The sequence below is a fragment of the Aedes aegypti genome, chromosome 1, assembly GCF_002204515.2.
Source record: "Aedes aegypti strain LVP_AGWG chromosome 1, AaegL5.0 Primary Assembly, whole genome shotgun sequence".
NCBI classification, from domain to species: Eukaryota; Metazoa; Arthropoda; class Insecta; order Diptera; family Culicidae; genus Aedes; species Aedes aegypti.
The window spans coordinates 264,009,336-264,034,108 of NC_035107.1; the positions used below are offsets into that span (position 1 = coordinate 264,009,336).

General features: G+C 35.8%; 1 protein-coding gene across 1 annotated transcript; it reads right to left on the bottom strand.

Moving 5' to 3' along the window:
* Window positions 1–736: 736 nt before the first annotated feature.
* Window positions 737–12,176, bottom strand: LOC5573631. The gene is made up of 2 exons (XM_001660907.2): window positions 11,321–12,176; window positions 737–1,212 (listed from the first exon to the last, which is right to left on the bottom strand). The coding sequence occupies exons 1-2, from the start codon at window positions 11,721–11,723 to the stop codon at window positions 866–868; spliced, it is 750 nt and encodes a 249-aa protein (XP_001660957.1). The 5' UTR covers window positions 11,724–12,176; the 3' UTR covers window positions 737–865.
* Between the last annotated feature and the right edge of the window lie 12,597 nt (window positions 12,177–24,773).

Genomic DNA, 24,773 nt, shown 5'->3' on the forward strand with positions numbered 1-24,773 from the left:
TAACTGTAGTTCTTTTTAGTTTGCAATTTCGGCCAAACGGCTTTCGGCCAAATGTCGTTCGGCCAAATGACCCTTTCGCCCAAATGGCATTCGGCCAAATGACCCGGAACCCAATCATCAATGATCTTTCATTATCAGGCATTTCAGAATTCATTCTCAATTGATTTCGAAGCACGAACCTAGCAAATTCGAGGTTATTGCGTAATAAAATTAATGCATTCGCGTATATGTTCCACAGGCCTACCTCCTTATTTTAATGTTGAATTACATTTTGCATCACGTATGGATATGCGGAATCCAATTTCGTAAGCTGATTCATCAGAAACCTTTTTCCGTACGCAGAACACATTCCAGTGCTGCTTTCAGTGTTTGCAAATATGTTTTCCGAAAATGAAATCTGATTATTTGCGGTGGTGGAAACGCAATTAAAATGGAACATATGTGTCGGCATGGCAATTGTTATGGCTGGGCAAAACTAGTGAACTTCAACAAGCATAAATGAAACGATGAGCAATTGCCGCGTATTTTCATGCGTAACTATCCTAATTCATATTTTATACCACCAAAAATTGATGCTCCAATGTTGAAAAAAAAAATCTTCCTAGGTTAGCCGAAAATTGTCATCTTTTCTAATCATTTCAATGAATTACAATACAATCTTAAATTGAATCTCTTATCATTGCATTGTAACAATGTGTCTATTATTAGGAATGTGATATCCAAAAAGAAAAACATCTTGATGTTGATAAATAAATAATGTCGAAAATTATTCTAAAATAAATAACAATCTTTCAAAATATCAGTAATCCTCACGATAACTCACAATACTGTCCGATGCAGCATTCCAGTCTTACCCAACAGCTTCTCACAGCCGCTTATACTCCTCGTTCCACCCTCGGTACGCCAAACTGGACGTCCTTCGATGGCCGGAGTCATCATGGGGGCTGTCGTAGTGTCCTCCCGAGGAAGAATCGCCGGAAAACACCTGGAAGTCGACGTCCTGATTGTGACGGCCCTTATGATCGCCGCCTCCTTCCGTTAGTTTCTTCAGTCCCAGAATACCGGACAGCAGCAGGGCCATCATCGACACGCCGAGGGCCTTCATGGCCAGCATGGCCACGCTACCGAAGCCGAGCGCTCCCAACATTTTGCTCATCATCACTCCCATCATCAGAATGGCTCCCATACCACCCTTGTCCTTTTTGCGGGCCTCTGTGGAATGTGTGAAATAAACAAAACTGTCTTAGATTGTTGTAAACATTGAAAATAATGCTAAATAATATATAAAACAAGAAAAATCATTGTCATCTAACTGTTGCCAAATTATATAAATATGTTTTTACACAAATACGTTTCATTCATTTTTTTTTCATAACTATTTTAAACTAGTGGTCCCGGCAAACTTCGTCTTGCCATCAAGTAGGCTGTTGAAAAATGCTATGGATCGTCCCATACAAAATGACAGTTCCGTTCACTCTCGTTTTCCGACTTTCCCGGTGAATATCCGAGGATTTTTATACACACAAACACGTCGGAACCCTTGACGAACAAAACGGAGAATAAATCATTCAAATCCGTTGACCCGTTCATTAGTCATTTCGTGACATACAAACACCATTCCATTTTTATTTATATAGATAAGACATTCGTTTTGCATGTCTATATGATTTGTATTATGCAACTCTATCATCCTAATTAGGTAAACTAAATTAAGCAGTTGAAGATGAAACAGTTCAATCACAGTAAAACTATAAATAGGGTAACCAATATATTTTGGACCCCTATATATTTTGGACCCCCTTGGCCATTTTCCTGCAAATTTCCCAGTTTAAATCGAAAGACCAACTCAATTTGCATGCCATTTGGAAAGATAGGACTATTCCGCACTTGCATCAACCGTTTGTACAAAGAAAATGTGTTTATTTTATCTGAAATTAATTTAATTTAATCGGTGCATCCATGCAACCGTTACAACACGTTACACATATAAATTGAAGCCGTCAGAAATTTTTCAAATGTAAACAAAAACTTTTTTCAAATTTCTGGACAAAAAGCGTAGAATTTGTTCGGTTTTCCATTGTCGATCGATTGATTAGACTATGGGCAAGCATATTATACATCCAGTGTCATGGACTTTGTCGCCAAACGATAAAAAACATGCCGGGGGTCCAAAATATATACCATGAGGGTCCAAAATGTATTAGTGTGTCCAAAATAATGAAAAACAGTGCATCACAATTCAATTATTTTCGACGTTTTTTGGATCCTACATGACCGTTTGGGCATTTTTATCTCGTAGAGGAAGTTTTTCTCTTCATTTTGACATGTTCTTTGACTTGGGTACGCTGTGCACTTGATTATTTGGGACACAAAACTAAAATCACTTCCTTAGGGGGTCCAAAATACGACCGTTACCCTATAAGAAACGTTACCATTAGATAAACGAATTCCAAACCTTCCTACAATTTTAGAAACATTTTCAAATATTGCCAGTTAAGATTCTTTTACCCAATATGATTACTTACACTGGGTAAAATCTCTGTAAAACTTCACTTCAGTCGAGTCTAGTACACGACACTGGAGGCGGCCTTACAGTTGAGGTCCAAATACGCGTATTTGTCAGAGGAAACAAACTATTGTGGAATTAAATGGTAGGTATAGTACTAAATTCGGTTTTTCATTTACTCATAGGTATTCCACTGAACAGCTCGAAGATTTATTATTAAAAGCTCAATGTTAATACCGACATTTTGGCATTGCTGTTCATTTGTATCAACAGCATCACTCTTCTCTATCTTTGTGGCATTTATGCTCTCACTGGAGCGTACAAACTTCAATAATTATTGATTTAGACTTTGCGTTCAAAAATTCAATATCATATTCAGATTAGACTAGACTCATCATCACTAAGCCTGTTCCTGTAAATGCCGATACGAAAAATGCACATTTGTAAGGTCCATATTTACATGAAACCGCACACGTGGCATTACGTTGGCTGGAATTTGAATTCAAACGGCTGTTTTGGTGTTATGAAATAGGGGTGGGCGTTTTACCCCACGACTTGATTGAAGTTTAAGTCCTTCAATACGTTTTTAAGGATAAATTCAACATTTTTTTTCGCATGGAATACAAAGTATGCGAGTGCACAGGGCGACTATCTATTCGAAAGTCTGGTTTTTAAACAACCTGGAAAAAAGTCCAGAAAATCACATTAATTTTTTTGTGTTTTTTTTTTCAATTTTTGTCAGGAAAACACTGAAACAAATAGGTAGAGAAATATTTCTACACTTTGTTATTGTTACGTTACTTTTGAAAATTTTCCGTTTTGCGGTAGCCGCCAAGTTCTACCGCAGGCTTGAAAATCATTGAATCATTGAACGAAACCATCTAATCAAAGTATGCTAGTAGAGTCTAAAGCTTGTAAAACAACAGAAAACAACAGTCATTTGCGTTGTTTCCAAGGTATCATCGCTGCTGATCGATGATGCTTTGTAAAATCAGTAATGTGACAACTGCGGTAGCTTTCTGTTCAACCGTAGAGCGGAAAGTTATCTCTAAAATTGCAATATCTTGGGTAAAAAAATGCGTTCGAAGGTGGTGAATTTTACACCTAGTTCCCCTATATCTATGAATTCTACTATGCCTTTAATCAACCAGATTTATCATCAAAAGAAATAAATTTGAAATCATCGTGATTCTTGGACTGCCGAATAGAACAAAACAAGAACAGCCAAAAAAAACTCACCGTTTTGAAGGGTCCATTCCTCACCTCCAATGCATTTTTTTAAAACTGTTATGCACCGATCACTAAAGCAATGCAAAACACTTGCTTTGTCTTCCAAAGTACATTGAAATACCTAATTTAACGTTTCAAAATCACAAAACAAAATTATTGCACTTTGTTTTGTTCGGCAACTGTTTCTTATGACTGGAACACTGCCGTGAGTCGCAAGTGAGTCCCATCTGCATTTTTGTCAAAAGTGAGTTGATACCAGACTTCGACATATTTTCTATTGATCCTTCAGTTGCGCTAACAAAACCGCACGATTTATTCAATAAAATTAGAAATAAACACCAAGTTCCATAATGAAAAATAACCGCATATCAGTCCCACTACTGATTTCCGCACTGTGTAACACAAAAATGAACCTTGTTTTGATCATCTTTCTCAAAAAGATAGTTAAAAGGAAATTGTGAAAGTTTCATTAAGATTTGAACATGTTCCAATCATCTGGATTTTTGTGAATATTCGCATGGAAAACGAGTTTGGAAACTTCACCGCCCATTTTTCAATGCCTACTTTTTACAGATGGGACTGACCACGCTAAGTAATTGTCACTCATCTCCGATGTTAATTTCACAAAGAATAATATATTTGCACACAGATTTTATAAATCTCGCAAATCCGCTCTACAACATTTTAAAACAGCAAAAAAAAACAAAAATTGGTCTAAACCCTAATCAAGTTCAGTTTATACGAAAGTAATCAACGATGTGTGAATTTTGTTTAGCGTTTAGCGAATGAAGTATAGATCTGTCAAATAGAAAAACAAAACCTATCGTCTGTTGTGATGGACGGCAATAGTGTTCCGTAGTTTCGTGAATATTACAAGCTAAATTTGATCAGCCAATACGATGTACGCCGAGAATTTCACCCCACTGGATCTGTCGATTCGGCCATCCGAGGATAGGAACGGTAAGTGATTTATTTCTTTCTGAATCAACGAGCCAATGTTTGGCTTGAAGTGTGTTTCTCTGATACTGTCCTGCGGTTAGATGCAGCGCCGTGGCGCGCCGTTCCTAGTACGTCAATCGTTCGTTTCGTTCAGAGATTGATAAGTTTTTCAACTGGTGCTGCTAATTCCTTTGTTTTTGTACCTTAAGCACCAGAAAACATTGGGTGCAGAATCACTTCTTGGGCACTTCCAAGATTCACTTTGGCATGGGGGGTTATTCTCGGTCGAAGTTGCAGGGCTGGTAGCGAGTCACTTGAGACACTTTTTTCGGGATCTGTTAAAAGTGAAATTTAAGGCTGACTCTTTTCAAACACAAACAGCAAAATCTAGATACAATATATTATAAAGATAAACATACTGTGATTTGGAAATCAAAATGTTAAGAAACATAGATTCCTGCCTAACTTTCAGAAAAAAATAAGGTAAATTTTCCATAGACATTTCCAACGGAAAATGGAAAAATAGTTTCTAGTGGATGTTTTGGAGAAGTTTCTAGCAATACTTAGAAAGCGAAGGCGGAATTTTATGGCCGAAATATTTGAATGAATTTTGGCGAAAATCAGATCCAATATACATACTACAGTAATCTGTGACAATAGAAGGAATCTTAAGCCTGCGTTCTTAAAAAAAAACATTAAAACTCCTTAAGAAATAAACTCATTTAAGACTTCGCAAGCGTGTACTAATTTTGCTAGAAATAATTTCATAAATTACAACAAACAAGCTATACTTTTTTCAAGTGTTTACCCATACTACTGTTTTTTCCACGACTTTGGCCTACTATGTCTATAACGTTTTTATAATGAATGGTTGAACATTGTTGGACAATAATAATATATTATTGTATAATTATTAATAATAATTATTACCTAACGTCAAATCCACCGGTTCATGAATTTCAGCAACAAATATGCAACTATGTAATAAATATAGACTTCTTGAAAAAGCCGTTTTTGGATTCATTTTAGATTTTCACTGGGAATTTTCAAAGTTCCATAATTGTTTCCAGTATCTCTGCAGCAATTTATTCAGATAACCAATCAATGTATTTAAACGAAATTGACCACAAGGTAATAGAAATGTTCGTGGACTGCTCAATTTTAGCTTTTTAAAAATTTCTGAAAGATCTCATCTAAGAATTTCTTTCCGAGTGTTCAAGATTTTTTTTTGGTTTTGTGTTGACATTTTATTAGTTGAGCTTTGAAAGCATTAGGAGAAACCTTCCAATTTTGTATGTATGAAGAAAACATATTCAAACTTTTTTGCAATCTATCATACGAATCATATTTGTTACACGTAAAAGTTGATAAGTGGTTGAATGTCCATGGCGGAATCCGAGCTGTTCATTGGCAAAAATTGAATTTTCATTGATGTGGACCATCATTCTGTTCAAAATGACATTTTCAAAAAGTTTAATAACACTGATGGACAAAAAAAAGTTTTGGATGAATCAGGGACGCGTTTATATGGGTCTTGAAGTGAAAAAAAAAGTGTAGAAAGAGGCCGTTTTCAAATGATTTGCAGCACCCTTGGATTATTTTTTGATAAGGTTTGAAAATTTGACATTTTTAATCACAAAAAGTGTAATAAGCATAATATCAATACCTTTTGAAATTCAATTATTCAAACATTGAATTTGTCAAATCAATATTTTTTAGCACTGGATGACTTCAGGAAAACGTGTACCATTTCAGACGAATATTGGCATCAATTTTCTATATGAATTTGGAATGTTGACGATCATTAAGCAAGTATGTGAGGATGTGCATCATATAAATAGTACTTTTTTTTCTATTTCGCACATCTGGTTCATTATATAATAATTGTTATAGTTTCAAGAAGACGCTTGATTAGGATTTGATTCTTTGCTCCATTAGATAAAACAATGGGCAATGCAATACAGTAACATTTGATTTCAACAAGGATACGACTACGGAAAATTGATGTGTCTGTTATGTTTACATGGGCTGGTTGGTCTAATAAACTCTTAGCAGTAATACAAAATGAGATTGGACACTGACATGTAAGTGGTCTTACATGAGCTAGTCGGCTTATCAGGAGCCGATGGCGAAGTCTGTGAAAAATTTGATAATATTGTTATTGGCGATTTCCAAATATTTTAATAGGTACTAATTAAGAATAGATTACCTATCGTGAGGTCCATTTGTTATCAGAATATCCCTAGAAATTACAGACTAACGTAAAATAGCATCCAATATCCAGTAATCAACATTTTCACATTTTTTATGACACCACTTGACAAAATTGAGGGATCGAAGAAAACATAGGTAATTTTATTTAAATTTTGTAGATTTTGATCTAAATAATGATTATTGCTCAGTAAAAATTGCAATACTTCAACAATTTATGTGGATTTGGATCGAAATTATTATAAATTCTACGCTTTTAGTGAAGGTTGCAATATTTAAACAAAACCAACAAAATATGGCACAAATGGAAAATAGTAGCGTGGAATATTAAAACATCGATTAAATATTCGGATACAATTTCTGATACATCAAGAAAATGTATGAACTATCGAGTATATTTGTCTTTTCCAGATCAATCCAGAACAAAGAACACTGCAATTTTGGCAATATCTTTCGAGAAAATCTGTGAAAGAGTTTCGAAGTCTTTGGTATAACCTTGATAATTTTTATTAGTGAATAGAAAAATTTTCATTGAAACTGAGAAATCTGGATTAAAAATCGCATGAAATTTACTTAGTATAATATGACAAAATCTCTTGTCATAGTTTCTCTGTTAGGCATTGTATCGGATTTCAAATTAAAAATCTTTAATGTAAAGAAGAATTCATTGAATTGTGCTTCACTTTTCCACTTTTCGGGGACCCCCTGGATCGGGGAGGCCCGGGGCTTTTGCCTCCTTGGCACCCCTTTAAATCCGGGCCTGACCATACCCCCTATAAAATTGTAAACGAGCTTGAAGTTTACATGAATAAAAAATCGTCAAAAAATGGGGAAAACGATCGTAATTGCATTTTAATCATGGGTGGCGCTGTAGTCCATTAATTTATTTTTGTATTGGTTTAGAGATACTTCAATTGTTAGAGAAAAGGCTGCAACGAACCAATTTGTTTCGCTATACCTAGGAAAACTTTGATTCGGTTTTCACCAGGAATGCAATGGGCAGTGATATAAAGTTTTTAAACCACCCCAACTTCATGTCAAAATAAAATAAAGTATGAGCCTTATATTGCTAATCATTGATTTGACTAACCCAGTGGTCACCAAACTGCGGCCCGCGGGCCGTGTGCGGCCCTCGAGACGGTTTTGTGCGGCCCGCGAATGGATTTTGAATGTTAATGTGATGCGGCCCGCATGTTATAATTATTATTCATGCTGGTGTTCATTCCTTTGCTCTTGCAACTTTGTTCTTGGAAAGTCAGTCATTGAAATCATGTAAAATGTTTCTGCGTTCATCCATCTTCATAGCGTAAGGAGTAATATGAAATTGACTTTGACTCATTCAAAGGTTCAAAGTTTCTGAAAAACCTGAATTCATTTTTTGAATCTTAAAGGGACGGCTGAGGGCCTGCAAAAAGATTTCAAGTCTCTTAAAATCTCTCTGCAGAACATATTTAAGTTTACCAAATTGAACCAGGACCTTGGTTTTGCAGAGGTGTTCGCAGAACGCTGATTTTTTTACAGAGAAATATTTTTTAAAATTTTGGCTTCAAAAATGTTTCCTCTCTCTGTAATTTTTTGAAAATTATGTGATTTGAAATATTTGACTATGGATTGCTTTTTGAATTGTTGAGGAGTCCAAACGTAAGATTTACAGTATTGGACAATACATCTGCAATTTTTTCGATCTTCCATTCAAAATGGTCTATTTTTGTGGGATAAATCTCAGTTATTTATAGCCCGATATGAATAAAATTTACACAGCATGTTGGACGTTACTTAAGTGTCAACATATTAAGTATTTAAAAATTGAATACAAAAAGATGAAAAACTATATGGATCCGATTAAAGTGAATTTCGTGAAAAATTTTCAAATGATTTATCTCAAAATATAAGAGACCTACACAAGTATCTTCAGCATAATTGTTAAACTCATCCAAATGTACAACATTGCTAAAGATACTATCAATCTATTTGGTCAATGTTTTGGTTCGTGTAAATTCTGAAAATTGTTAAAATATTCGTAAAAGAAAATAAAAGTTACAAATATATGTTAAAATTCAAGATATGTTTAAATTTAATATGAATCGATCTCAAAATTAGATAAAAACCTCTAAAGTAGACAATTTTATATTATTAATCGGAAAAGTTGCATATGCATTGTCCAATACGGTAAAAGACGTATTGATCTATTTGAGTTAAGTATATTAATAAAGCTCTGTTTCTAGCTTTTAAAAACTTTTTCAATGTGAGTTTTTTCGTCATGAATTCTTTTATATTAGCTATCATAATTCATTAGAAACATGGCATTTTTTTTCTGTCATTTATATCTTTGCTTCCAAACCCCTCTGCTTTGATCATAAAGTTCCCAGAAATGTATAACCCTTTTTCATAAAAATAGTGATTTTTTTGCAATCCCATTGAAAGCTGTTAAAATTAATCCTTATAAATCTTGCGGCCCGCGAATTATTTTGAAAGCTTTAAGATGGCCCGTGTAATCGGTTAGGCTGAGGACCACTGGACTAACCAAATTTGAACAATATCGCAGCACTATTGAAGAAAAAAAAACTTTTTCTCGAAATTTTCCTAGACATAATTTTATTGCTTCTTAACGATAAAGCTTCTAGTTTCTTCTCCAATGAAATGAGAATCTTCAAATCAATGAGGAAATAAATTCATCGACAACAGCATCACCTATGATCCAATATGTAATTAGAACCGTACTCATATATTTGTTCATTTTATTCCATACAAACTTAATGTTCGTCGTTACCCCTAGAATTCACGGAACAGCTCAAACTTTCATAGTAAATTCTGGATTTTTTCTGGAACGAACAAATTTTGCAACATAAAGTTTTTGTTTTTGGATTATTATGGGCTATCCCTGGGAGGTGGAAACCGATAGGCGTCGTAATTAAACCAGGTAGTTTTAAAAAAATCAAGAAAGTGTTGTTTTGGCACATACAGTGTCCGTTCGATTTTGGCAACTTGTCCAAAAATGTTATTGCTTAAATCGAACGGTCTTTTCATGGTCCATTTTTCTAACACAATTCAACCGTAACAAAATAGAATGGACACTGTAGTTGAATAACTTAATAACGTGTCCTTGCAGATGTATTGAATGAAAAAAAAATGTAATTTTACATGCTGCAAGACACGAAAACAATGTATCTGTGATCGACATTTCCAGAAAAAAAAAAATTCGACACAAATTTTGTTTTTTTTTTCGCATCTCAAAAGACGTAAATCGTGATTTTTCGGAATGTGTACGGAATGTATAATTGAAATAATCTAAAAATTTCCTATATTCCTCAACAATCTTAATAGAAGTTTTTAGGATTCACAGCATCTACATGTTAAGCAATCACTGTCCCATTTGGCCTAATTATTCCATTTCTATATTGGCTAGCATATCTCTCTATGCAAATGCTGAATGTTTTCACCTATTCACTCACAGTTTTGAAGCAATTTGCGAATTCATGGTAGTCCGCCAACATTTCTCATTTGATTGTTAGCCTTTTTGAAGTCATGTGCTTCCATCAACAATTCAAAAATAATATCAGACCGTTTCTTTTTTGCAGTTTCAAGAAGAATTTCTCGAGACACCCTCCGAAAAATTTTTGATGTTTGAAATGTTAGCGAAGAATTTTCAATGTATATCAAAAATCCCGATTTTGCCAAACATTTTGGAAGAATCCAGTAGTCTAATGGGTAGACGAGACCTGATATATGAGGAAATTGGAGAAATGTAATCTAGAGGTGGTGGTATTTGAAACTATCAGCACAACTAAATTAGTTTTGTATTTTATTTACGAATTTTCTACTTTATTTTTCGTTCGCAAAAAAAAAACAGAGGAAGAGAGGAAAAATGATTATATGGTTTATGTACGGCTCCATACGAAATTTCTGTACGTCAAGGTAAGCCAAGATTCTGCTGTGACGAACTGTCACTGTGAGCCGGGATCTTAAATAATGGATAAACATGGAGAAGACACGTAATTAATCAAAACGTATTTTTGCACTTCATGAAAAGTGACAAATATATAAAGAGAATTAATTCATGCTTTATAGCACTTCTTACTCTAATTGAATATAAAGTATTGAAAAAAGCATCGTTTTACTTTTTCCTACTATGGCCCTTTTTGCATGTTAGTCCGGAAAAATGTACACAACAAAAGAAAACTAGCGATTTTCATCAAGTCTGCCTTGATTATCGATGGCAAGCTGGAGTTATCTTGCAGTTAAAAAAAAACTTTGTTCAATATTTCATGTGTAGTATCTGCGCCTCTTTCCCAGGGATAACTTGGTATGGATGATTTTTAAAACCATTCATCATTCTTCTCTCACCATCTTTTTTTTTCTCATGCCACGTTAAATTGCGAATAGTGCCCCTCAGTTCTCCACGAGTTCATGATACATTTACCACAATCACTGTACCTTCCATTTCGCCCACCATATCATCCTGGATGGTTCTCAGCACATTCTGGAGATCATTCTTTCGCATCATTTCCCCAAGGTTCACCTTCAGTTCATGATTGGCCAAATACCGGCTGACCCGTCCCAACACTCCCGTATCTTCTTCGTTGTTGATCTCATTGTATGACCGGTATCCTTCCTCGGCACTTCCTTGAGGCGCAGCCTCCACTATCTCAAGTCCTGGCATAATTTGCAAAGATTTTTCACTGGCCAATCGCTTGAGTCCATTTTGCACAATTTTTGTACCGAAACAGTACATAGAGTTCTTCACGCCGAGACAGTCTTTGAGCGCATCTTTCGACTCAACTGGCAGAGCCAATCCCATCAGCAACACCAGAAGCAGTCCCACCAATGATTTCTCCATTCTCGACTATTGATTCTCGTTCTCGATTCTCAAACTGAGCAGCTGCCTGAGGCGGAACCCGGGTCCGGAACTGTTTATTGTCTGAGCACAACTGAAGCAGCGGGAGATCCGGGGCGAACAATTTATACAGATAGGGCATAATTTTATTAAGTGCGACCGGTAAACCCTAGCGCGACGGCGACGGGGTCCAAGAACTGGATCGGAGCAATTTTTCCACATGAACAAACGAAGAAAGCAACAAATGGGGAAAACCCCCAGTAGCGCAGCAGTGACAGCAGACACATTCAGAAGAAAAGCGAAATGTCGCGTGCCGGATCGACGGCAGGAAATTGATTTCGTGCCGTTTAAGAGCTCTCGCCTCGCTTCGATGCGATGAAAATGCGCCCGACCGCGACTTCAGCAACGGTGACAACGACAACGAGAGCAGACATTATAAGGTTTTCTTTGTTTTGTCCACCACCGGGCTGAGAGTGCGCGCGCGTAATGAGCAATCATCCATTTGAATTAGCAGCTGCACAGGTGGGCCTTTTTTGAATCCACGGGGCAGCCGAAGTTTTCCACTTGCTTATGCGCGCGTCATTCTGTGTGTGGCTGCTACTGCTATCAGTGGCGTAGTTAGGATTTTTTTTTCGTCGACTCCTCAGAGCATAAAGCATCTTCTTGCTTGCCTCAGTGTTGGGAAACTCGTACTCGCGAGTTAAAAAATACTCACTCTCGTACTCGTTTGTGAGTAATACTCACACTGTGAGTTACTCATTCCTTACTCTTACTCAAGTGAGAGTATGACGTCATAACTCACTGCGAGTATTACTCACGTAAAGAGTAATACTCGCAGTGAGTATGACGTCATTGCTCTCGGGTGAGTGACTAAATTACTCTTTGTGAGTATGGTGAGTAGTAAAATATCAAATCAAAATAAGATTGTACATAAGTATGTTTAAACTTGGTGAAAAACTATTAAATTAATTCATAGTATTAACGGTTGCTGTCGACTTCTGTATTGAAATATGCATTATTTTCAGCATTGATGTTTGAACATTACTATATTTATAATCAGTTTTTAAACATGAATCAACAAGTTATAATGGCGAAAGTTTGTTCGTGTTCACATATTCTCCGGACCAATTTCATTCTTTTAGTGCAAATAATACCGACACTTTTTCTGAATACGTTTATGTTATTGATATTCAAATTTGAATAGCAATACCAGTAACATTGGTATAATTCTAAGTTACGGTCGGAAGAGTATAAGAGAGTAACAAGCCACTAAGACCCACCTATTTGTCCTAGATGATGAGGAGGTCGAAGTGGAAAAATGGCTCAATCAGCATCTGAGGTTGGTTTCAATGCATGAGACAATTTCTTTCCAAGTTCAAGAGTTTATCTTTCGATATCTAGGAGGGAAACGATTTCGAATCAGTGGAGTAGCAGACCTCTTAACTTCTAAAATAAGCTTTTTGTTTCAAGGATTCTAAATGTCTCATGCGATGAAACCTGTTCACAGTTTCAAAAAACGACTTTGAACCTTATAAGTAGAAGCAATAATTTGATACGCTAGAGTACCGATGCATGGTCAAAATCAGTATCATTCAACCAGCTCGAACCTGATTAAGGGGCGCGCTTTTGAGAGTTTAATGGTGACAAACTGTTTTCTCCAAAAGGTATAAATAGCGGTATCTTTTTCTAAAAAGGCTCTATGCAAATGGTAAAGAATGATATTTGTATTAAAAAAACTACTTCATTATTTCTCAATAGTAATGGAGCAGAACGACATGCACTAAACAAAGGACACGGGTATACCACAAAAGATCAAAGAAAACTGGTCGCAGTGGTTCATCCCGAACAGAAACAGAACATTGGTATTGCGATTGACTTGCCTATTTCATGTGTTGTGTTGGATTCGAAGCTTCTTTATAGGTGATCAATTGGCCACTAGTTTTTGACGGTTCAATTGGAGGCTCACGCATTTTCGCATTTATCCTATTCCAGGCTCGCATTATTATTATTTTTTTTTATTTTGAGGTAATTTCGCTTTATTTGTCAACCATGAATATTTTCACCAAACTTATGTAATCTGCAAGTTTGTTATAGAAAACTCGAATAAAAAAACTAAATGGGCTTCGGGGTCGTTACGTATTGTTATCGTAACCTATAGTATCCCTCCAAGTTGGAGCACTGACTCTCGGTGGTGAACAATAAATAAGTTGATGTTGCAAGAAGTTATTCGTTATTTCGCCTGCCATATCGGGATCAAATTAATACACGTATGGATTTGTCAAACCTGGACGAAACATATAATATTAAAGCAGAAGGTTCCATATCTGGATGTAATACTTTAAGAAGAGAGGAATAATAGATTCTGTTCCAGACCGAATGTATGCAACCATGACCTGTAAAGATTACTGATCAGAAAAATGTTTGGAGTTTATTATATTTTGGACCTTTGAGGAAAAGTAGTATTAGGAGAAGCTGGTTCACAAATTATGTCACGCTAAATTGGCACTTTTTATTTTGCTTTTACTTTACCGCTCAATTATTCCGCAAGTAAAAGTGACATTTCGCTCATACTGGATATGCTGTCAAATTTAGAGCTAAAAAACAAGGTTATTGAAATTGAATTATCCACAGCTTTGCATAGATACCAAATATACCAAAATTCCTATAAATAAGAAAGTTGGCTATTTCAATTCTTTGAAAATGTGAACTACCTTAAGGCGTCATGCACAAATACGTAATAGCGTCACAAACTTTACAAAAAGCATGACAAGGGGGGCGTAGGTGCTCGTAAAGCTTTCATTCTAGAGTGAAATAATTTGTGAACCATCCCTAATTTTGAATAACACCAAGACCCCTTGTTCTAACTAATACAAACAACTTTGTAGAAAACAGTTTTTGTCTAGTGTTCCATCCCAAATACATCTTTCCACGTAAAATTGCTTTCAAAATTCAAAAAGAGAGTTTCGCTCAATTTCCTCTTCTTTATCAACGAAATTAAGGTATCACACGATAAACTCATTGTGGCATCCATGAACAAACTATTTTCAAACTATCGTTGAAAAGAAAATATTTTTGTTTTGTATCATATCGGTCATTCGGTTATCTATCGGATCATATGCTTGCTAACAACAGACACACTCTCAGGTAATCTCTGTTCGATAGAATGGGATTGTTTTTTCCCGAAACTACAAAATTGATCATTATTTATGAAAAGCAAACAGTTGCACCTGAATCACCGCAACACATTTTCAATCGGAAGGATTTTGGCGCGCTCGAACTGACAAATCCTCCGTTGTGGTGAATTTGTTTCCGTCGACGTGCTGTTGGACTATTCTCAAAAACAGTCGAGACAAAAACCGAGCCTGCAGAGCAATGAGAGTTAGTTCGGTTGAAACTTTGCTTCGGAAGTCCAATCCATTTGGCCATTAAGTTTTTGTTGGCAAATGATAGAAAACCTAATCGAACGCATGCTGCATGCACGGGAAGAAAAAATGTCAAAATGTAGACGCCGAGATGAGCCAGCCTCGGGCTGCAAATCTCGGTAATAAAGATAATAATAATAATCAAAATGATTAGTTTTTATAACATATTTAGAAAAAAAATAATAAGGTTTCATTCTTTCTCATTATTTTTCTAAACCATGTGAGAGTTACATACGTCTATTTGAAAAAGTAATCGAGAATTGTTTATTATTATACGAAAATAATCGTTTGCTCTATGAAATCATTCGGTGTTTTCTGGCAACGAGATTTCGTAAACACCGTAAACACATGTCGTAGAATTTATTTACTCTTCCTTGTGTGCGGACGTAAACAGTGTCGCGTGAAATTTTCGGGTTAAATTCCTAATTCCGTGACCATAGCCGACAAGCGCGAAGCCAAGGAAGTGGAAAAGAAGCGCGTTTCGCAATTTCGTCTACCACGGCCTGGAACTGCACCAGCTTCTAGCCATGAAGCAGGATCTGCAGATGGAGTTGAAGGAGCTGTACCAAACGTCAACCACATTGTGGAACCCGCAGGAAACTCGTGGCCCTTATCAGCTGCGTTAGGCCAAGTAGAACGCCCCACCAAATGAGAGACCGATATCAGCAAGACCCTTTTGCAACACATGATCATCGTTTCGGATCGATTGTCGGTATTTAACCCGTAGGCTACGGGGCTGACAAACAAAATTCAAATTGCTCGTATTTGAGCATAACTGAATATTTTTTAATGAAATTTTGAGAATTTACAGTGGCCCAATTTCATATTCGTACGGGATACTGTTTTCACATCAAGTTAGTAAAGAACTATTAAATGATGTATCGAGTTTAATATACTTTATCCACATTGAAGGTCATAGGTGTCATCTATTATTTGGCAATCACAAAATGTTCCCATTTACGTTCATCTTTGGATTAATGGAAAAAGTATTGAATTTATGTCTACAATTCACCCAATTTCATATTCGTACACCTACCAAAATTAAAACGTAAAACATTCAAAACTAAATTTTAAAGCTCTATTTGATTGCCGAAGTGCTTTATTATGATGTTCAGATGTAGTGAAGTACATTTGGACAATTTATTAGCGGACATATATGGAATTTAGGTAAAATTATGAGAAATTCTGGTTTTCCAATGATTTTTGCAATAAAATCCAATAATTAGAACAATAACGTTCATTATTGTCATTTGATCCAAACTATTAATTATATTCGTGAGCTCTGATAGAAATTTAGTTGAACTGTACACAGCTTACAGGAATCATAAACAGTTTTCATCCCTTTTGAGTTCTGAAAATTGTTGTGCAATAACTTCAAAACTCTTCTAACATGATATGTTTAATCAATGTAAACCAAATTTTCATTCTAAACAACAGGTAAAGGTTAATTTTGAACATGTCTGTAAAAAGAATTTGAACTACGAACTTCATTTTACAATAGTACAAGTACCCTAAACTACGCTGTACAAACCTCCACATAATTGATGTTAACGCAATATTCAATTATCTTTGAATTAATATTCAAATTATATTCAAAATAGCACCCTATTTTGCAATTTATTTATTTTGTAAGAAAAATACAAAATAACTTGAATGAGTAGAGAGCATTGATATACTTTTTTAAGAATATGTCCTGCTGTTTTCATCATTTTATAAAGCGTTTGTGTTGCGGTTACGGCAATAATATTTATTCTATAAATCTCTGTAATCATGTTTGGTAGTGAAATGAAAATTTAAAATAATAATTACGCAATGTTTTGATGGGAAAATTAACTATAGATTATGTTTATCCATTTAGGAGCCAAACTGAGAGAAATTGACCAAAGTTTTTGGTTTTGATTTGTTAAAAAAAATTATTACCTATGTTATAACTATAAGTTTTCGATATCCACTCCTAGCAACTCTAAAACTGATTATATTTTTTTGAAATTTGTACTATATTCGCAGTAGTCATTCTTAAGGACGTGATGTTGAAAAAAATTTAAGTCCAACAATAGACTTACCGAATATTTTAGCAAAAAACATGGGAAAAGTGGAATTTTTCTTAAATTTACCTAAGTTTCAAATATGTCCGCTTATAAATTTTCCAAATGTTCTCTACTACATCTAAACAACACAACAAAGAACTTAAGCAATCATCTAGTCCATTAAAAATGAGTTTTGAATGTTGTACATATCTTTTTTGTTAGGTGTACGAATATGGAATTGGGTCAATTATAGTCACAAACTCAATACTGTCATTGCCAAACAATATATGACACCTATGACCTTCGTTATTCATTAAGTATATCCAATAGACTGATGCAAATTTTGAAGTTTCTGCTCCCCTATGCTTAAACGATGTCAATAATGATAAAAATTATTCACCCAAAATTTGAAGCGATTTGGAAGAAATTTGGCTCTGCACACGCCATTTGAAGTTTATATGGAAATTACTATGGAAAAGGCAAACCTTTTGTGTTCAGTCCTCTAACTGATCGTAATAATAATCTATGGAAAAGTGAATATACTCTTCTCGTGTGAATTCTTCCCAGCTACAACTTTGCCGAAGACCACATTTTGATTAGACGTAAGGATAATTTGCTATTATTGATAACAAAGTCTAAATCATGCTGAGATGATCATTCAATTTCTTTCAGAGCAACACTGCTTTTTTGCTGTAGAACATAGTAGCCTGGATTACTTTGATCTATTCTTCCCGCCAGGAACACCATTGTTGCCTGCCGAGCAGTTGGTTAAGCATGCAAAATGCAAACCCACTTTATGATTATGAATAGCAATTTATCCTGACGTCCAATCGAAATGTGGTCTTCGGTAAAGTTGTAGCTGAAAGTCTTGTGCATGAGTAGAGTTTGTTCACTTTTCCATAAAATATTATGACGATGAGATAGAGGGCTGAACACAAAAGGTTGGCGTTTTCCATAGTAATCTCCATATAAACTTCAAATAGCGTGTGCACAGTCAAATTTATTCCGAATCACTTGAAACTTTGGGAGGATGCTATTTACCATAATAAAAATCGTTTAAGCATAGGGGAGCCAAAATTTCAAAATTTGCATCACTCTAATATCCAAGTCCATGCACCATTTAATAGTTTTATACCAACTTGATAAGGAAACAGTGCCCCGGACGAAAATGAAATTGAATCACTGTATTTACTGCAACTTGTAGTTTCATGTGTGATGGGAAAACATACATTCGGAGTACTGTTGGAAAAGTTATTCCAGAACATCTCTGGGTCAGGGAGGGTAAAAATCACATAAACTTCCTTTTAGAACTCATGTATCATGTGGAAACTTAATGTTTTCATACAAAAAGTGAACAGACCAGTTATTTGTAATAAGTTACGATGCACCAGGAGATTTAAAAATGTATAATTATCCTAGAGTAATGCTAAGGCCCCTGAACATTCTGAAGTTTTGACCATAATCTACACAGGTTCATGAATTATTTAAAGCGGGTGATGTCTATGTTTAGTTGTTTACAGCACTCATTGAGCCTTAACAAACGTGTCCATAAATTTTGACAAGATTTTGGATATTGCAAGCCATCTAACTCGTCATGGAGTTCAGTTCCTCTTGATCTATCAGATCTACTACAGTCTATACTCACCTAAATCCCGTGAAATATTCTTATTCATATCCATAAAGCTTCATATGGGTCGGAAAGTGTACTGCCGTTGTACGCATAATTGTCCCATATTCCAAAATATGCAATTGAGAAAACTCGTTTGAAGATTTTAGCACATACATGTGCCGTATGAACAAGGTTTGTGATAAATCTAAATAAAATTGTTGCAATAGTAAGAAGTATAGCGTGTTAACTAAAATCAAGCGTTTGTATTATGGGAAAAAGTGAATTTTGCTACGAAATTCAAAGTGGGGCTATTATGTCAAGAAATATGGGGTTCTGGGTGAATTTTTACGCAAAACAGTCCCACTGATAGTAGTGATCTATTATGTGCTAAGCTTACTGACGACCGTTCTCACGTATATATGGTACCGAATATAGAGGATGTATATCCTCAAAACTACGCTGAGGCACTTAATAAAGGCTCAAGTGGCATGAGCCAAATGGAGCCACATGTGGAGAAGTGCGAAAATATGAGTTTATACTTTGGGACGGAAAGCAAAATTTGCTTTATGTGAGATGAGAAAATGCTTGAGTTGATGAAAGAAAGAGAAGATGAGTAAGTTAGAGAGTTAAGACTTTTTCCCATAATACAAACTCTTGATTATAGTTAACATGCTGTACTTCTTACTTTTGCACTAATTTCATTTAGATTTATCACAAACCTGGCCAATATGACACATGTATGTGCTAAAATATTTAAACGCGTTTTCTCAATTGCATATTTTGGAACATGGGACAATTATGCGTATTACGGTAGTACACTTTCCGACTAATATGAAGCTATATGGATATGAATTAGAATGTTTCACGGGATTTGGGTGAGTATAGACTGTAGTAGATCTGATAGTTCAAAAGGACCTCAACTCAATGACAATTTGGATGGCTTCCAATATCCAAAATCTTGTCAAAATTTGTGGATACGTTTGTTAAGGCTTAATGAGTGCTGTAAACAACTAAACATAGACATCACCCGCTTTAAATAATTCATGAACCTGTGTAGATTATGGTCAAAACTTCAGAATGTTCAGGGGCCTTAGCATTACTCTAGGATAATTATAAATTTTTAAATCTCCTGGTGCATAGTAACTTATTACAAATAACTGGTCTGTACACTTTTTGTATGAAAACCTTAAGTTTACAAATGATAAATGAGTTCTAAAAGGAAGTTTATGTGATTTTTACCCTCCCTGACCCAGAGATGTTCTGGAATAACTTTTCCAACAGTACTCCGAATGTATGTTTTCTCATCACACATGAAACTACAACTTATAATGAAGCTATCCTCAAAATTTTATTAAAAAATATTCAGTTATGCTAAAATACGAGCAATTTGAATTTTGTTTGTCAGCTCCGTAGCCTACGTGTGAAAAAGGTAAGGGTTCATTCAAATATTACATAACGCAAAAATTTCCAATTTTAGACCCCCTCCCTCCCCCACGTAAAAGCTTTTGTATGGAAAATTTAAAATTTATGTATGGATCGTAACACTATGTAAGACCCCCTCCCTCCCCCTGTTGCGTTACGTAATATTTGAACGATCCCTAAGACCTGGAACCAATCTAGCCGGGAATGATCGGCCACTAGGCGCAAATTACCTAACGCTCTATGGGAGGAAGGAGTAGGCTCAAGCGTTACGGCTCATACAAAAATTTGAAATTTTTCATGCAAAAAGCGTTACAGAAGGGGGTCGAAAATACATAAAGCAATTTACAGTGACTCTACTTCAAATGCGAACAGTACACTGTTTTCGCATCAAGTTGGTAATAATCTATCTAATGATATATCGACTTTTTTCAAATAAATAATAAATAATAATAATTAATTTAGGGTGCTATTTCCATACCTAAAAAATAATGCGCTCTCGGGCTAGGAATTGGATATATATAGAAAGCGTTGTGTTTGGATGGGCATATTATTCTTCCGAAAGAGATGCACTTTGCGAAAAAGGACCACGTGATTATTGAGCTGAAATCGAATTCAGGCTAACTTCTGCGTTCATGAGTCCTCTCATGGCGGAGGGGTAACGCGCCCTAACTTGAGATCAGGGAGTCGTGAGTTCGATTCTCACTGAGAAGACGTGTAACTTTTTCGCAAAACTTCACATCAGTTTGTCCATTTAATCCAATTGCAAAATATATGTAATGTTTAGCTTTCGGTATATGTTAAAGTTTGATATGTTACATAGTAAAGTATATGTTAAACCATGGATATTGCGAAGAAAAGAGGGGGTGGGTCGAAAATCCACATGGAACAGCTATGCTTATATGAGCAGCGATGATAGTACATGGGAATTAATAGTTTAGGAATTTATTTCTAACGTGATTACTTGTTAGTTGAATATTGTTCGAAAGATTATTTCGAACATAAACAAATGCATATTTTTGCTGACAGAAGTAGAATCGAGTTAGATTGCACTTGACAAACCATACTATGTCAGTCATATATATTCAGATACCGTAAAACGGGGTATCTTTGATAATACGGGTAACGAAATATCATAATTTCTGTTAATCTATTAAGCAAAACGAATGCAAAACTAAAGAATATTAGTATGACACTTCATGTAAGAGCGGTTTTCATTTGAATCAAGAACATTTGGGCTTTTTATACGAATATCAAAAATTGACACAATTTTAGCATTTTCGAAACGCTTACAAACAATCTGTTCTACGATCACTATTCCATGTAGTTTTGAATAGTTGGTCACTCATCTTTGACAGCCTTGTTATCATAGAACTTGTATACGGTCTCAAATCTTTTAGCAAAAATCATTTTCACAAACTGGGACCATTTTTGTAATCTAAGTCAGAAATTTCCATATAACGATAAACGCCTAGAGGTATGCAATGCCCTACAAATGTTCGTTATTCATTCAATTTAGTTCGCTTCATACTTCATTATCAAAGTTACCCCAAACCAGAAAATCAACTTTCGATTATATGAAAAATTGTACATCCATTCAAAAGAAATCTTTTGGCAATCTATCGACTGCAATCGATAGCTAGTACTTGTTTTAAAAATATAAATAATATCTTTTTGAAACAGCATGCATAAATATTCAAGTTTTCTTCGAAAACACTCAAAGCTACCCTGTTCGACGGTAATTATAATATTGATTTTAACTTTTGTCTTCCCGTTCAAAATATCTGGGTGTTTGATAAAATACTTGCCAAAATCATAAGTTTTTCAAAAACATAATAAGGATGGAAATTTTCCCCACTTCTCTGGGCATAGAGTACTATTGGCACTCTACCTTGCGATATATGAATGCAAAAATAGTCCATTGACTAAGAAAGCTTTAAGTTGATAAATTTTTAAATGCTCATAAATACATTAAGCTAAATCTGACCCAGTAAAGCCAAAACAAAACAAAAAATTTTACGAGACAACATACGGAGCGTAATGTCTAAAATAAATTACAGTTAATGTTAAAACAAGTGTTGCGTGTATCAAATAGTTCTCAGAATAAAAAATGCATCTTACCATTCGATTAAGATTGTCCTAAGAATAGCCTTACTTATTGCTTATTATTTATTTGGGCCATTTGCAAGCTTTTAGAATATTTACAATACTTGAAGTGAGTAAAATTACTCACGAGTGAGTAAGTGTTAGTCTAAAACACGGTCACGAGTATGAGTTGTACAGCTGAAACTCTCGCCTAAGTATACTCGCACGAGAGTTCAAGCTGTACAGCTCATACTCGCGAGTGAGTTTGCAGTTTTCAGTGAGTACTCACGAGTTTCCCAACACGCAAGTTGCCATACGATATACCGATAAATACAAATGGTCAGTTGGCAAGATATTGCTTTCAGTAAATAACTGTGGAAGTTTGTGTGAAATAACACTAACCTGAGAGCAGTTTATGTCTCAGTAGGAACGTAACACTAAAAATAATAAGAAGAAGAATATAAGCCAATTGGGGACAATACACCATGTGGTTTGTTAGCCTATCAGAATTGATTGATTGTTCATTTTTTAAGTGGATTCCTTGTTTATAATGAAACGGGAGGTCCCCCAGTACCGAAACTGTAGAAATAATTTGTAGAAAAATTGCTGTATTTGAATGAGAGGAAGCTATTATAGGAAGAAATTTTATTAATGTATTTCGCACCATATTTGAACGAAATGCGAAAATTTGGTCTCGCATATAGGGAGCCGGATCCTATTCTTGGCACTTTTGATTCCCTTCGGCAGTGAAGTTTTTTAAAAGCTACTGAGCTCATATTTGGCCACCATATGCTTGTTATTGAAAAATTTCAGTCAATTCGGCCGAGAAAAACCCCTCATGCCAAAATTATTCATGGAAGTGCCCTAGTAGCTCTGCACCCTACTGTCATTTGTCTGAAAAAGGGTTCAAAAAGTGGACTCAAATTGGTTTAAAGTTTTATTTAACCTTCCGCACGGGTAGACATCAGAATTCAAAATCATGATTATGCACCCGGACCAGTGACCAGTGACCAGTGTGTTTTCATCTTATGAAAATACACCATGATTTGGACTCACGATATCATGAGTCAGATTTTCGTAACGCAACACAAGTTGCAGCTGATCACTTGAATTTTGAAAGGTATGTTTAAATGTGTTTCAGGATGGGTTTCTCTCCATTATTGTATATAAGGCCCATTATTTCGGTTAGTCTACCTAACTAACAAGACCGATTAGCTGGTTTGGATGCAGTCGTCGCCCAGCTAACGAATCTTCACTATATTAAAAAAAAATCAACTTCATGCCTCATGTGAATCCAGGGTCCGGTGCAGATCGCACCCCCCTGGCTACGCTACTGACGACTTTTGCTACTGTTGCTTCTGCAGCAGCGGTCATCAGTCCGTTTTGGGAAAAGTGTATGCATATAATTTTGCTGCTGCTGCTGCTCGTTGCTGGAATCGCTGGCGCTTGCTCCACGTGGTGAGTTTAATGATGATGTCGATGAAAACGTAACATTACCGCTAGGTCAAAAACTTTTACCGGACGCAGACAGTTCTTTCTGGCGGGCGCTGTTATCATGCGGAAAAAAGAAGCTTTGCACTCTCACTGGCTGCGGGGCAGCCACAAGAATGGAAGCTTCCATGAATGGCTTTGTCCGAGATTAAAGGGCACACAATTACAATGGTTACAGGTTTGTCGCTCTTGGGGGTTGCTCACAGGGTGCATGAAGTAAGGTTGTGTAATGAGGGGTAATAACGTGATGGGTACCATCATCTGTAATCATGCACAAAACCCATACTGACCAATTCGCTTGCTGCCCAGTTGTCCTACTATTGTTGAAAATTTGCATAACTTTTTTGCTTGGTTGACGTCTTTTTGATGAAACGATAATCGTCAAGATAAGGAGGAAATTGACGGGATGAGTTAAATAAGGTACTTAATTCTTAATTGTTTCAATTGCATGAAGTTTTACGAGACATCAATGCTGGTAGGAGCGTTTGTTTGATTGGGAATTCCTTCGGATTGGTTATCTGGCATCGCAACCACTGAGAAGTGGTTTCCAAATTATGTGAATGTTTATTGCCATGTCCACTGAGATTGTTTTCTCGTTCTGAATTTGGTAGTTTTGATCATACATATAGTCAAAACCGCTAGCGCATGACGGCTCACCATAGTAGCATGTCCGAAAGAACTTGAAACTATTGAGAACCAGAGCTACAGGTCCAAAGCCCTGATAAAGGTGGATGGTTGTGATGGCTATGACCGTGGTCATCATGTAAAGAATCATGTATCGTGTCAGCATCGAGGAGGCAGCCCCTCTAGCACGATGTAGGTAGCGCAACCCTGGTTAGGTGGCCTATCGAAGACTCTTCACCAACCAAGAAAGGCAAAAGTAGAGCAAACTGATTGATTTTACGGCAACAGACCCGGCAACGAATAAAGGACAACGATTGGAAAGTTGGATCTTGGAACGTGAGAACTTTGAATGAACCCGCGCGTGTTGGGCTCCTTG

Coding starts and splice junctions, on each gene's coding strand:
- LOC5573631 (XM_001660907.2), bottom strand. CDS start 11,723: ATGGAGAAATCATTGGTGGGACTGCTTCTGGTGTTGCTGATGGGATTG. Junction 1,213..11,320: donor TATGGTGGGCGAAATGGAAG/GTACAGTGATTG, acceptor CACATTCCACAG/AGGCCCGCAAAAAGGACAAG.